The sequence below is a fragment of the Ornithorhynchus anatinus genome, chromosome 5, assembly GCF_004115215.2.
Source record: "Ornithorhynchus anatinus isolate Pmale09 chromosome 5, mOrnAna1.pri.v4, whole genome shotgun sequence".
Lineage (NCBI taxonomy): Eukaryota > Metazoa > Chordata > Mammalia > Monotremata > Ornithorhynchidae > Ornithorhynchus > Ornithorhynchus anatinus.
Genome location: NC_041732.1, coordinates 1029976 through 1045234, shown reverse-complemented (window position 1 = coordinate 1045234; position 15259 = coordinate 1029976). Strand labels below are relative to the sequence as shown.

At 68.5% G+C, this 15259-nt stretch overlaps 1 protein-coding gene across 1 annotated transcript; it reads right to left on the bottom strand.

Moving 5' to 3' along the window:
* Positions 1–3104: 3104 nt before the first annotated feature.
* On the bottom strand, positions 3105–13110 carry NOVA2 (NOVA alternative splicing regulator 2). The gene is made up of 4 exons (XM_029065269.2): positions 12925–13110; positions 9179–9322; positions 6218–6384; positions 3105–4235 (listed from the first exon to the last, which is right to left on the bottom strand). The coding sequence occupies exons 1-4, from the start codon at positions 13007–13009 to the stop codon at positions 3177–3179; spliced, it is 1455 nt and encodes a 484-aa protein (XP_028921102.1). The 5' UTR covers positions 13010–13110; the 3' UTR covers positions 3105–3176.
* Positions 13111–15259: the final 2149 nt, after the last annotated feature.

Below are 15259 nucleotides of genomic sequence, written 5' to 3'. Positions count from 1 at the left end.
CAACCTCGATCAAGCTATATACATCGAGAGGTACACACTCGTTTTGGCACAGAGAAGGAGATACACATATATATCTAAATATCTATATATAGTTTCCTTGTTTCGGGGGGGGTTTCCTGCCGGGGGCAGGGAGGGGAAGGGGAGAGGAAGGGGGAAGGGTCCCCGTCCTCGCCTTCCCCCAGCTGATATGCACAGATAGCGGAGGCGGCGGCGGCGGCCTCGCCGTCCTCCAGGAGCGGGGAGCGGCCCCCGCCCCCGCGGCCGCCCCCGCCCCTCGGCCTCGCCCCCTGGCCCGCCCCCTCCGACCCGCCCACTTCCTGGCTCCGCCCTCCTTTCGCACGGATTCAGTGCAAGGTGCTACTCGGAGACTCAGTATTGCTTTGCGGGCTCCCCGGAGGAAAGGACTTCACATTTTCAATTTGTTCCCAAGTTGGACCGGGCTTGGACGCACCGCCCTGACCCCCGCCCTCACCGGGCTGGTCGGTCGGTCGGGCGACCCCGCTGGCTGCTGGGATGGGGTCCCGACCCCCAAAATCGGGGAGAGGGGGAGGACGTTTAGGCTGGGGTCCAGGGGCGGGTCCGGCCTCTCCCCCTCCCCCCCCCCCCGCCCTCGGACTCTGGCGGGGCCCAAGGGCCAGGGCCACTGGGGCTCAGACCTGCTGGGGGGGGGGGGGCGTCGGGGCTGGGGGAGGGAGGAGAGGGAGCAGGAGCTGCCCAAAATGCTGATGCTGAACCAGGTTTTGTGGGAGGTGGAGTCTCTGTCCTGGTCTCTGTGCCAGGGACTCCATTTGGGAACCCCTGATCTCAGGGGGGACCGGGCTGGGGTAGCCGGTAGGGACCCTGTTGATCTCTGGCTTCTCTCCCCTCCTGGCCTCAGCCCCCGAGGGCGCGCACACACACACACACACACACACACAGACTCTCACAAATCCACTCTCACAGACACACACACACTCACATCTGCCCAGAGACTCACCCGTACGGTCACCCTCACCCGCGATTTCACGCATCCATCCGCACACCCCCCCACCCGCCCCCAAGCACCGAGACACCCGCAGGCTCACGCATTGGTCCACACACTCACATACGTGAACGCACACCCCTACACCCACGCGCTCACCCACGCACGCATTCATGCCCGAGTGAAAGGCGATGGGGCCCGGGCAAATCTGTGGCGACGCTGCCCCGGCTCGGGCTGGGCCTGTAACCGTGGCCCTGCGAGCGGGATGGCCGTCTTTCGCAGCGGGGCAGCGACACTTCTGGGACCGTGGCCGTGGAGCTCAGCGGACCAGACCCGGATTGCGGCACAAGTGAAGCCCTGAGCCCGACACTGAATCCATCCTACCCTGCCCCAGCAGACGGATCCGTAAATCCCTACTCAGTGAAGCGGTTCCTACGGCCCTGCTCCACGGACCACCGCGACGAACGGACCCATCCCTACCTTCCTGCCCGATGGACCGGCCTGAACAACTCTACCAAATCGGCCAGTCCACACAGCTCCGGCCAACGCATCGTCCCGTACAAGCCTATTAAACCGTCCAGTCCAAACCTTCCTGCCCATCGGATCAGCCCGTTCAACCCTACCCAACGAGCCGGTCCGTAGGGCACCGTCCAACGCATCGTTCCGTACAGCCCTCCCGAACGGACCGGTCCACGCAGCCCTGACCAAACAGACCAGTTTATACAACTCTACGAAATGGACCAGTCCTTACAGTCCCATCAGGCCGACCGTTCCGCACAGCTCTATCACACGGACCGGTCCGTACCGGCCTAGCAAACAGACCAGGTCATTCCACCCTCCCAGAGGGACCGGTGCATTCAGTCCACCCAAACAGGCCGGTCCTCGCAGCCTACCGAACAGACCCGTCCATACAACCTTACTGAACGGACTGATCCACCTAGCCCTCGGAAAAATACCAGGTCTACAGGCTGATCCTGACCACTTTACTCAACCAAACTGAAAGGAACAGGCACCCACCAGCACTTCCGCACCCACACACATGAGCACACGTGTTGGGCGGCGCGGGGGGGGGGGGGGGGGCGGTGGAATCACTAATCAGCTACATCCAAACATCCATTCTTCTGCCTCGGGAGCCTCTCTCTATCTCTCTTCTCCCCGGTGACCCAGCACGGGATCCGGGGGCACTAGGGGATCCCTCAGATTTACTAAAACTCCCATCTCCCCCAACCGCAGGCCTGTAGGCTTGAGCTGTGGCTGAGCTCGGGAGGTGTCCCTCGGCCGCCCAGAGAGTGACCCTCTGGTGCCCCAGGAAGTGTTCCATGGCCTCCGGAGGAGAACACTTCTATTCGGCACAGAAAATTCCCCGTGGTCTCCCGGGAAGTGCTCCGTGGCCTCGCAGGGAAACACTCCCCGTCTTGGTCGTGAACCACACTCAGCGAGAGGGAATCTGACGTCCCTCCACCTCGCCGTGCAACTCTACCGGAGCCGGAGGCCTCCGGGGCTCCTTCCCCCACCGAACTCCACAAAGCGCCTGCTCCCAGAAGATCCCTGGGCACCAGAAAGAAACACAGATTTCCCAGCCTGCGCGCGCACTCACGCACGACCACCTCCCTTGTGGTGGGGGAGGGACAATGGGGGGTGGGGTGGGGGGCGGGGGGTGGGGGCGGGGGGTGTTACTGAGGCAGCCCCTGTTTCAGCCCAGGTGCCCCACCTCCCCTCATCCTGACAGATGGCCCCGACCTGAGCTGAAGCAGGGGGCGCCCCAGGCGACCCAAGCCTTGCCCCCTGGCCCAGCCCCCCTGCCCCCAAATGAAAAAGGGAAAGAAAGAGAAAAGAACCAGATTTTTCTATTAAAATGAACAAAATGCAATATATACAGAGATCACACGGCCCCCCCAGGGGGCTCCAGTTATTAAGCGTGGCGGGGCTGGGGGTGGGGGGTGGGGGGTGAGGGTTCGCGGGGGGGGGGGAGTGGGGGCGGGGGGAGAGAAATCACGAAAGGGGACGGGGCGTCCCGACCCCCTCCCACCCCCCGACGCTACCGGAGTGTGTTCTGCCCATCCCCCCCCGCCCCCCCCCGCCTCCCCTCCCGGGGCGGGGGAGCGGGAGCGGGGCGGGGGGCGAGTGGGGGGCAGGCGCGCGGCGGGCGAGGGGAGCGGGGAGCGGGGCGGACCCCCCCCCTCCCCCCCGAGGAGTGGGGGCGGGGCCCGACGCCCTAGCCCACTTTCTGGGGGTTTGTAGCCCTCACCCCCTGCTCGTAGGTGACGCGCTGGCTGATGAGGTACTGGGCGGCCTGCGTGGCGGCCGGCGAGCCCGTGATGGTCACTTTGCGGTTCCTGGTGCCCGGGATGAACTCGCCCTTCTTGGAGATCTGGATGCGGGCTCCGGTCAGCTCCTGGTACTCGACCAGCGTCTTGCCCCCCTTGCCCAAGATCGCCCCCACCAGATTCTCGGGCACGGCGATCTCCACGAGATCCTTGGGGCTCTCGGCGGCCAGCTTCTCCGGGCCCAGGAAGGAGCCGGCCACGAGGGGCGAGGCGGCCCCCAAGTAGCCGTTGGCCGCGCCGGTGGCGGCCGCCAGCGAGCCCAGGGTGAAGGCGCCCACGGCCCCGGCGGGGGCGGCCGGGCCGGCGGCGGCGGCGGCGGCGGCGGCGGCGGCGGCGGCGTCGCTGGCGTAGGAGGCCAGCAGGTTGGCGGCCGCCGCCGCGGCCGGGTTGGTCCCGGCGGCCACGGCGGCCAGCACCCCCGAGGCGGCGGCCGAGTTGAGCCCCAGCGAGTTGGTGTTGTAGCCGTAGCTGGCCAGCGTGTTGAGCGCCGTGCTGATGGCCAGCAGGTCGCTGCCCGAGAAGCCCGGCAGCGCGGCGGGGAAGGCCCCGGCGCCCGCCAGCCCCGTGTGGCCCAGGAGGCCCGAGGCGGTGGCGGCGGCGGCGGCGGCGGCGGCGGCGGCGGCCGCGGGCAGGACGTCCGTGGAGTTGGCGTAGGGCGAGCCCGTGGGGTTGGAGTTGGCCACCGGGCCCGTGATGTTGGCGTAGCTGATGTTCAGGCAGCTGCTGCTCTGAGGGTCTTCCTGGATCTTCTGCACGATGGTGTCCACGGCCTTGTGGATCTGCGCCGGCTCCCCGCTGACCGTCACCACCCGCTCCTGCAGGTTCACGCCCTCCGGCTTCTGCGACAGCTGCACCCAGGCCCCCGACTGCTCCATGATGGCCTTCACCGTGGCGCCGCCCTTGCCGATCACCAGGCCCGCCGTGCTGTTGGACACGATCAGCTTGGCCTGCCGGGGGGCGGGGGGAGCGCCGAGTCAGCCCGGCCGACTCCTCCTTTCTTTCCGTCCTCTTTCGCTACGCGTCGGGGCACCGGGACCGATTCGGAATCACCGCGGCGCTGGTTCGGCCCTCCCTGGCTGGGCGCCTGCCACTGGACCGAGCGCCGGGGGGGCCACGAGCAGATCGGCTCGGACGCCGTCCCTCTCCCACCAGGGGCTCACGGCCCGCCGGAGGGAACCGAGGCGCGGAGGGAGAGGGGAAGGGGCGCGGCCGGGATTAGAACGCATGACCCGATCTGTGCTTCGTCTGGAAAATGGGGCTGAAGGCCGTGAGCCCCACCCGGGACCACCCGATCACCTTGCGTCCTCTCCGGCGCTTAGAACAGCGCTTGGCACATCCTAAGCGCTTACCGAATGCCATCGTCCTCCTCCTCCTCCTCCCCATCACGACCCCTCTGACTCCCCGGCCCGGGCTCTGGCCGCTCCGCCACGCTCCTCGGGTTGGACCCAGCCCGCGTCCCTCGGGGGGGGGGGGGGGCCTCACGGTCTTCATCCCCATTTTCCAGATGAGGGGACGGAGGCCCAGAGGAGCGACTTGCCCGAGGTGCCCCCAGCGGACGAAGGCCGGGGGGGGGGGCGGGGGGGCGGGGATCGTGGCTCAGTGGAAAGAGCCCGGGCTTGGGAGTCCGGGGTCACGGGTTCGAATCCCGGCTCGGCCACCCGTCGGCTGCGTGACTGTGGGCAAGTCACTTCGCTTCTCTGGGCCTCAGTGACCTCATCTGTCAAATGGGGGTGAAGCCTGGGTGAGCCTCACGTGGGACCACCTGATGACCCTGTCTCTCCCCCGGCGCTTAGAACAGTGCTCTGCACATAGGAAGCGCTGAACAAATACCAGCAATATCCTGATCACCCCTGGAACCCAGGTCCGTCCGGCCGCCAGGCCCGGGCTCCACCCACTAGGCCACGCCGCTTCTCGCTCTTCATGTCCAACTCCGGTCCGACGGCCCAGCGGGCCCTCCTTGTCGGGGGAGGGGGGGGGGCGGCGCGGGGGCGGCGCGGCGGGGCTGGGCGAGGCCCCGAGGCTTCAGCACCGAGGACAGCGACCCGGGCTCGGCCAGAGGCCCCAAACCCACCGGACGCGCGCGGCCGGGGCGGGGCCGGTCCCGTTTCCCGGCCCCGGGACAGCCCAGCCTGTCCTCAGCGGAGCTGGGGAAACTGAGGCCCCCAGTCTGCCCGCTTCTCGCTTGGGAGGAGGCGGGGGGGGGGGAAGCTTCGCCAGAAATGCGGGGGGGAGGGGCGTGGCTCCGGCCAGGCCCCGCCCCCCCTCTCGCGAGCCCCGCCCCCCGCTCCTTTCGCACCGCGGACGGGGGAGATCCGGCGGGGCGCTCCGGTCCCCTCCCCTCCCCCCTTCCCGCCAGCCGACCGTCTGCGCGCTCCACCTTCCCCACCGCGCGCGTCGCCCTCGCCGCCGTTGTCATGGCAACTGGAGAGCCGCAGTGCTGGAAAGCAGGTGGAGGCCCGGGAAGCGGCGGGGGGAGGGAGGGAGGGAGGGAGGGAGGGAAGGAGGGAGGGAGGGAGGGAGGGAAGGAGGGAGGGAGGGAGGGAAGGAGGGAGGGAGGGAGGGAGGGAGGCGGGAGCGGGGGAGACCCGTCCCCTCCGTCCGGCCCGACCGCTTCCATTTCACCATGGCAACGGGACGGACGGTTTCCCTCACTTCCCTCTCCCTTGGGGGGCGGTCCGAGGCCCGCTCTCCCGGGGAGAAAGCGGCCGAGGAAGAGGAGGAGGAAGGAGGGAGAGAAGAAGGACGGGGGGGAGAAGAGGAGACATGTGGGGGGGGGGGGAAGGAGGGGAGAGAGGAGAGGGAACGGGGAGGCCTCATGCGGGCCTCCCCCGCGGGCTGACCCTCCCTTCCACCGGGCTGACCCCGGCCCAGGCCCCCGGTCTGACCACCCACCGGGTCCCCCGCGCGCGCCCCCGCCCCCCAGCCCCACCTGCTTGGCCCGGTCGGGGTTCATGGTGGTCTGCGGCTGCAGGATGTTAACGGCCTCGGACTTGGCCACCGCCTGAGGGATCTCCCGCACCTTCTCGGCGATGAAGCTGTGCGCGGCGTTGAGAGCCTCGGCGGTGCCCTGCACCAGGCACACCCGCTCGGTGGTCCCTGCGGGAGGGATGCGGGGTCAGCAGGGATGCGCGGTCGGTCATCGTGGGGCGGGCTCCGCCCCGTCCACGGCCAGGGTCACTGCCCCGGCGCGGAAGGGACGGGCGGGCCGGAGGAGCTCCGATCTAAGGACTTGGGCGCGACAGGGCTTGAAGACAAAGACGGGGAGGAGGACGAGGGGGATGGAAGCGCCGTAAGCTCCTCTAGACTGTAAGCTCGTTGTGGGCAGGGAATGTGTCTGTTCGTTGTTATACTGTACTCTCCCAAGCGCTCAGGACGGTGCTCTGCACACAGTGAGTGCTCAATAAACACGGTTGAATGAGTAAGTGAACGGGAAAGACAGAAACCAGAGGAGGAGAAGTAGTCGGTGGGGACGGAGACGGGGAGAGGTGAAGAAGGGGAGAGACCGAGACAGGGGGATTTGGAGAACGGAGAGACGGAAACCAAAAATACACAGGGAAAGAGGGAGGCGGGGAAAGATGGAGACAGGAAAAGGGGAGGAGATGGGAGAAGAGAAAGTGACGGTAGACGGAGATCGGGAAAACCGGAGGCAGGTAAAGGTGAAGGCGGAAGGAGAGGACGGAGACCGCAGACCGAAACAGAGAAACGGAGGAGAGACGGTGGCGGGAGCCTGGGTCTCACGGCGCGGCTTTTTGCGGGTAGGGGTGCGGTTAAGAGGATCAGGACGCCTGGGCTCCTTCCCTCTGCCTCTTCCCGCCTCGCTCCCTGGGAGTGTGAGGGGGAGGAGGGGGATTTGCTCTAAAGCGCTTGGAGATCCTCGAGGGAGAAGGGGAGAAGGCACCACGGCCCGTGGCCCCTCCGGCTCCTGTCGCCCGGGCAACCGTCCCCCTCCCTCCGTGTCACCGGGCGCCCTTCCCGGAGACCGGGTCACTTGAGCCGGTTGCCAAGGTGACCAGCACCCCCTTACTCGCCCCGCCTCGGAGGGCTTGGGGACCCCGTCTGTCCCTCAGCCCACCCTGGCGACAGGGGGCCTGGGCCGCGTCGCCAGGGTAACACCTTAAAGCCTCAGCTGTCAGTCTCATCCGGCCCCGCGGCCTGTGTGTGTGTATCTGTGTCTGTGTGTCAGACGGGGAGGGGAATGGGGGAGGAGCGGACGGTAGAACCCGCCCCCCCCCCCCACTCCACTCCCATCGGAAATGGGCCGGTGATGGTGTGGAGTCTAGAGAACGGGGGCGTGACGTCACGGTGGGCGTGACGTCACGGCGGGAATGACGTCACGGTGGGGGTGTCGAGCCCCGGGAATGACCGTAGGCCCCTGGGTGGGACGTGTCGTACGTATTCGCCACCGACAGGGGGCGCGATGCGCCCCCTCCGGTCTATAGGGGGAGAGGGTAGGAGGGGTCGGGCAGTCATTAATAATAATAATAATAATAATAATGTGGGTATTTGTGAAGGGATTACTCTGTGCAGAGCACTGTTCTAAGCGCTGGGGTAGATGCAGGGTCAACAGGTTGTCCCACGTGAGGCTCACAGTCTTCATCCCCCTTTTCCAGAGGAGGGAACGGTAGGTGGGTGAGTGTGTGGGCAGGTGTATGCGGATGTGCCTGGGTGCGGGGAGGAGCTGGGAGGGTCTGCCGAGGGTCTGCGTGTGGGCCCGGGATGGGGGAGTCGCGTAGACGGCTGGGTCGGTGGGTGCCCCCGCGTCCCCCCACGTTGTTTTGCCCCCCGCCCCTCCGCTCCCCGGGAACAATAGTCCGATCGGAGCCAAGAGTGAGTCAGCGCCCGCCCAGCAGCCTCCAGCCTCCGCCCTCCACCCGGTGTAAATAGGAAAGGGCGTGGGAGTGGGGGAGAGGGTGAGGGCCGGGGTAGGCCAGAGAGAAGGGTGTGGGAATGGGGTAGGGGAGGGGAGAGGTGGGAGAAGGGGAGAGAGGAGAGTGGGAGAAGGGGAGGGGAGAAGGGGAGAGTGGAAGTCGGGTAGGAACGGAGGAGGGGGCGTGGGGTGGGGTCTGGGGAAGGGGGAGAAGAGGGAGCGGAAGTGGGCTAGGAGAAGAGTAGGGGGTATTGGGGGGGGGGAGAGGGGGAGGTATAGGGGAGAGGGGTACGTGTAAGGGAGAGGGGCGTGTGTAGGGGAGAGGGGGGAAGGGCGGAAAGTGCAATGCGGACAGGGGTGTAGGGCAATGGGTGGAGGAAGAGTTCCCCTCCCAGCCCCTCGGCACTTGTGTACGTATCTATAATTTGATTTATCTGTACTGATGTCTGTCTCTCCTCCCGCTGGACTGTAAGATCGTTGTGGGCAGGGGATGTCACTGTTTGTTGTTGTATTGTACTCTCCCAAGCGTTTAGTACAGTGCTCTCCACGCAGTAAGCGCTCGGTAGATACCATTGAATGAATGAATGAATGAATGAATGAATGAATGAATGGGGCAACGGAGGCGTCCCGCCAGCCCAAGCCCCTCTCCTCTCCTCCCTCTGCCTCCCTCTGCCAAGTCCCCTGAGCCCTGAGCGGGGAAGATAAAGCAGCTTAGCGGGGCTGGATCTGGGGACTGGCGGGGCTCGGATTAGGGAGCCCGATCCCCCGGATTATCGCCCCCCGCCCCCCAGCCCTGATATCTGATGTTTGACCCTAAAGCTTGGCTGGTTTAATACGGGGAGCAGGGCGAAAATCCCTGAGGCGGGGCGGGGGCGACGAGCCCCGGGAGGTCCCGGGAGGGGGGCGGAGGACGGTGAGGTGACGGGGTCGGGACGGGAACACGCATCGGCTGCCATGCAGATGAGCTCACGGATATGGGGTGTGTGTAGGGGGTGGGGAAGAGGGGCCTCTCCGGGCCATCACCTGGGTAAAAGTCCTTGGACTTGGACAGTTTGATGGTGGCTCCGGTCTCCTTCTGCAGCTGCACGATGGTCTGGCCGCCCTTGCCGATGATGGAGCCGGCGGCGTAGCTGGGGACCAGGACCTTCAGGAAGAACTCGCCGTCCTCTGGAGGAGAAAGCCGGGTCAGCTCAGGCCGGGCCGAGCCCCCGGGACTGACCCTCCCCAACCCTAGGAGGGGAGGGGCCGGTCTGGGGGCGGGGCTCAGGCCCCGGGGTGGCTCCAGGGGAACTCGTCCCGTCAAATCCCCTTAACCCCGCCCGTCTCGGCCGCGCTAAACCCGTTAGACAATTAGCCTCGAGCCCCGCCCCGAATCGGCTCCTGGAGCTTCATCGTCCCCAGCCCCCGACCTCCCTCGCCCAAACGTCGTAGGGGGGGAAGTCCTTCCTGCCGTCTGACCCCCATCCCTCCCACTGCAGGCCCAGCCTGGTCCCGTCCGCTCCGCCCGACGGGGAGCGGGCGGCGGGTTCCCCCTCCCCCGGGTCCTCTCCTGCAGATGTCCCCTGCCCAGCCCGGATCTCGCCCTTCAGCCTGAGCCCCCCTTCAGCCTGTCCTCCCGAGGGTCGGCCCCTGCCCCCCCGCCCCCCCGCCCTACCCTAGCCCCACCCCTTCGGCCTGGGCGCCCCGTGCCCCGGCCCCGCCCCCTCCTCCTGCCCCCTCCCCCCCAGCCCCTGCCCCGCCTCCTCGGCCCGTCCTCCCCAGGCCCGGGTCCCGCCCCCCTCGGCCCGTCCTCCCCAGGTCCGGGTCCCGCCCCCTCGGCCTGTCCTCCAGAACCGGCCCGGCCCCCTCGGCCTGTCCTGCCTGGGTCCGGGTCCCACCCCCTCAGCCTGTCGTCTAGACCCCGGCTCCTCCCCCTCAGCCTGTCCTCCCTAGGTCCGGGTCCCGCCCCCTCAGCCTGTCCTCCCCGGGCCCAGGTCCACCCGGTCAGCCTGCCCTCCCCAGCCCGGGCCCCGCCTGCCAGCCCTCTGGAGCCGGACCCTTCCCCCTCAGCCTGTCCTCCCGGCCGGCCGGGCCTCCCGCCTTGCCCAGGCCAGGGTTCCCCGCACTGGCCCGGCTGCTCCCGAGCTGGAGGGTGGCCCGGTGGCCCGGTGGCCCGCTCCTCTCTCCCACCCCTCCCCCGCCCCGCGGCCCGGCCCAGAGGCGCTGTCTCCTTCTGCCTCGACCCCCACCTCCTTTCAGGGCAGGGGATTCCCAAGGCCTCGGCGGGCTGAGGGCCAGGACCCTCCCCTAAAGCCCCGGGTGGCCCAAGAGCGTTTTGGGGATGTTTCTGGTGGGGGGCGTAGGGGTTGAGAGGGTTGCGGGAGGAATCGAGGGAGGGCTGGTTGAGCGTTTTCGAAGGGGGAGATTCGTCGCGTGTTGTCGTTAGGGAATGTGTTGGGTGCTGCTGACCTAGACAGGGCCGTCTGACGCTTGGATGTAGCTGGCGGGGGGGGGGACGGGCGGGACGGGCGGGAAGCAGTTGGCAAGGGGTATTTGGCAGGGGGCGATGAGCAGGGAGTACTCGGCAGGGGGTAGCTGACGGGCAGCTGGAGAGTGGTCGCTGACGGGAGGTTGGTTATGCCCGGGCACCAGTCAAACTCCCGTTCCTGCTCCCGAGCTCGGAGCCGTTTTCAAACTGACCCCTCCGAGCCGTCCCCCAGGCCGGACCCGTCCCCATCCCGGATGCCAGCGCAGGGCGCCAACCCTTGCCCTTCCTCTCAAGGGCACCTGGCCCTTTGAGGAGCTCGGGGGAGCTCTTAGCCCCGTCCAAAGGGGGGCCCGGTCCTCCCGGCCTTCCTCCGGCTCCTGCCTTAGGCCCTCGATCCCTCGTCCCTCTCCCTCCCCGCTGCGACCCTTCCCAGACCCCCACCACCGACCGAAGCGCCTCATCTCGGAGGGGAGCGGCCAGCCCGGCCGGGGGGAGGAGGAAGAGGAGGAAGGAAGCTGGAAAGGAAGGGGCAGATGGCGGGGGAGGTGGGGGGGGGCGGGAGGAGGGAGCAGGAAACAGGACGGGAAACGGGGTCCTCCAGCCCCATCCCCCGCCTGGGCGGGAGTTTCCGTTTCCTCCTTTATCTCCCCTGGAGAGGAGGGAGGGGGCCGGGGTCGGGGCCGGGAGGCTCGGGCCGTGGGCAGGCCCCGCGTGTTCCCCGTGGAGCCTTTCTCCCCGAGCGCGAAGGGGGTTTTGTAGGAGGGCGGGGAGGGCAGGCTGGCGGAGAGACTCGAACTGAAGCCGGCTCGAACCTGGTTCTCCCACACTCGAACTCCCGCCCGCTCTCAGGCACACACAGGCGAGCACACTCGCTCACGCCCACGTGCATTCGCACACTCCCACGACCCCCCCCCCCCCCCGAACACACACACAGAGACACATACACAGAGGCACACCCTCCTCCCCCACCTACACACTCGCAGCCATCCACGACTGTCCGTTCTGGACCCCTAAGGTAGACGAGGTGATGGGCGAGGGGGAACAAGAGCCGGCCGAGGGCTAAGCAGTCGAGAAAACGCCGGGTCCGGGGGCCCCAGGGATCGGCCGGACGCCCCAAATCCCACATTCGGTCATGAAGGCTCCTCGGCTGTTCACAATCGCGCGCGCGCGCGCGTACACACACACACACACACACACACACACACACACGCACACACACTCTGCCTCCTCTATCTCTCTCACACACGGGCATCAACCATGCCCACCGCCAGCCAGATACCCCTGACCAGGAAAACGACCCCCCCCCCCACCCCCAACACACACACACACACACAAACCATGGACAGATCCCCAGAAACACACGCATCCCGTTTCGCTCGGTGTAGAAATCACTGCACGCACACACGCAGGCTTAGGGAAATCACAGTCAACCAGCAAATACTGTTTTTTTATCATCCCGCCCCCAAAGATGGTCGTTTCCCTCATCCTCGCCCCAAAGCGGTCTTGCACACCCGCCCCCCCGCCCCCCCCCCAAACCCAAGGAGAGTCACCCAGACGCCCACACGACCAAGGGCGGTCGCACAGACACACAGACGATCAAGGGCAGCCACAGGTTCACACAGATGCCCACAGATGCACACCCATGCAGAGAGACACACGCACGCACGCAAGGACGGTCCCCTACGAGTACAGATCCCCCAAGGACAATCGCAATCTCCCTCGCACACACATACGCAGCCGGACAGTCAGACGGACGGACAGGCAGACGCGCACATTCATCGGTACACCTGGGACAGTCACAAATACACACACACACACACACACACAGACCACACACGCACACACAATAACCCAGCCGCAATCCCAGTCCCCGCTCTACGCCACCATATCTCCCCCTACTCCGAACAAAGCCCCCGGGGCGCGGGTGGTGGGGAGGATTGGGGGAGATTGAGGGGGGTGGGCAGGGATCTCCCCCGCCCCCCCCACCCCGCGCCTCTCGGACCGACCCCGCCGCCGGTGCCGCATCCCGGGGGAGGAGGGGGCCGGTCCCCCGCACGCCGGGGCTCGGGGAGGGATCAAACGGGGGACGGCGGACCCGGGCGCGGAACGGAGGAGGGGGCTCTCTACACCTGCCCGGGGTCGGGGGGGGGGGGTCGGTCATGGGGGTCGGGGGGAAGGGGGGTCCCGGCGGGAGGCGATTGCCTCAACGGGAGGAGGAAGAGGCCGCTGCCCCGGAGGAAGGGGCTCGGGGGGGGCGCCCGGGGGCCCGAAGGGCCGGGGTCGGGGGTCGCGGGCCGCTCACCTCCCGTGTTGCTCCTCTTGGTGCTGATGGCCTCCGTGGGGGTCTCGAGCGGCCGCTTCCGCGAGTCGGGGGGCTCGGCCTCCATGTGGGAGGCCTGCGGGGGGGCCGGCGGTTGCTGCGGGGGGGGCGGCGGCGGCTGCGGGTGCGACCCGGAGAACAGGCCGTTGGGATGCACGCCGCCGCCGCCGGCCATCATCTTCATGGTGGGGGGCGGGGGGCGGGGGAGGGGCAACGCCGGACGGGGGCGGAGAGGGCAGGAGGAGGGGGGGGCCGGGGGAGGGGCAGGAGGAGGGTCGGGGGGGGGGACAGGAGCGGGTCCGGGAGGGCAGGAAGGGGTCCGGGGGGGGCAGGAGGGGGTCCGGAGGGCGGGGCCCGCGGGCCGGTGGGGGGCCGAAGGCGGGCCGGGCCCCACAAAGGACGGCGGGGCCGGGGCGGGGCGGGGGCCGGGGCCGGGGCCGGTGGGGGGGAGGGGGGCGCTTAGACCCGGCCCCTGGGGGCTGGCCTCGGCGGCGCCGGTCCCGTTAGGGGCAGGGCGGGCCGCGGGGCGGCCGGGCGGGGGTCGCTAACGGCGGCCCGGGGGGCGGCGGGCGGCGGTGGCGGCGGCGGCGGGTCCTCCCTGCAGCATCCTCTCCGGCTGTGGGCCGGCGGAGCGGCCCGGGCCCCGCCCCCCACGGACACACCCCCGCCCCGGCCCCGGCCCCCGCCCCGGCCCCGCCCCCGCCGGCCTCCCATTGGCTGGTCCGCGCCCCTCCCCGCGCCGGGCCTCGGCCCCGCCCGGACCGGCTCATTCTGGGGGACGAGGCGGGGGATCGGGAGGGGGCCCGGGGGGGGCGGGGAGGGGAAGGGGAAGGATGGACTGGGCCACGGGGGCATTCGGCCCCCTCCCCCGACGCCCTGCCCCCGGGCCGGCGCTCTCGCCCTGAGAGGCCGGGCGAGCTTCCGCTCCTGGGCGGTGGTGGGGAAACCGAGGCAGGGATGATGGAGAGGGCGGGAGTGGAAGCGGGAGGCCTAGATTCCGTTTCCCTAGCCCCGGACGGCGGAGGCGCCGAAGGTGCCCTGGATCCGCAACCCTTCCCACATCGACGGCCGGGGAGTTCTTCCTCCAATCTAGGCTTCAACCATCTTGCTGCAGCGTCGAGGCCCGGGGAGGCGGTGGGGCCAGCCTGGCCTTGGGCCCCGGACCCTCCTAGCTAGGGAGGACCAGACTCCTCACCTCGCCCACTAGGGACCATGCGGACGCCCACCTGCCCGTCCCGTCCCGTCCCGTCCCGTCCCCGTGTCCGGTCCCGTGTCCGGGCCCCCCGCCCCCCTCCGACCCGCCTCTCCGCTTCCTCCGGAATCCAGGCCGGCTCTTGGCTCTCCCGGCTGGCAGTCGGGGCAGCGGGAGGGGAAGCCAGGGCCGGATCGGCCGCGGTCCCCGGACCGGACTCCAAGCGGCAGCTGGCCCCGGCCCCTCACCCCGCCCTCGGGAGCTCCGGAGGGAAGGGGCCCCGTCTGGGGCCCGGAGCAGATGGGACCCCGGTCTAGGGGGATGGGGGAGGGGCCGGCCCCATCTGTCCGCTCCCCATTGTCCTCTGGCCACGTTGAGACCCCGGGAGGGGGTGGGCCGCGGGTGGGGGCTGGGGGGGGAGGGAAGGAGCTGTGGGCCAGAAGCCGGCGAGGGCCAGCGCCGAAGGGACTGGTTGTCAGTGGCAACGGGGATAAAGATGGAGGATGGGACACCCGGAGACACCGTCCGGAGTCACGCGGTGACACGATGAGACCCACGGACACCCACGCAGAGGCGCCGACCGGAGATACCCGGTGACACAGCGACACACACTGACACACAAAGAGGCACCGTCCAGGGCTACGCCGCGGCCCACACTGACGCACACAGACACACCGGCCAGAGCCGCACCATAAACACCCCGGCCCCCCGCCGGAGGCACCGACCGGAGACCCGCGGCGACCACCACGGATCCGCCCGGGGGGACTGACCAGGGACAGAAAGTGACCCACACGGACGCACAGAGACACTGACCCGGGGCAGACGGTGACACACACACAGACCCCGACCAGAGCCCCACAGGGGCCCAGTGACACGCTAACAACGTTAGCCTCCACACCCGTAACACCGTGACAGCTTCACAGCACTGACACGCATGGAAAGGCACGCAGGTCCGCAACCATCCTGACCCGGACACGCGGACGGCCACAGCTGCAGAGACACAGTCGCACACGTACCCACTCTGGCCCGCACACACACAGTCACATACGTATACACACGCACACACCTCCTTGTAGATATTTTTAATCCCCAGCCCTCGCTGCTGCTATAGCAACCACCTTAACC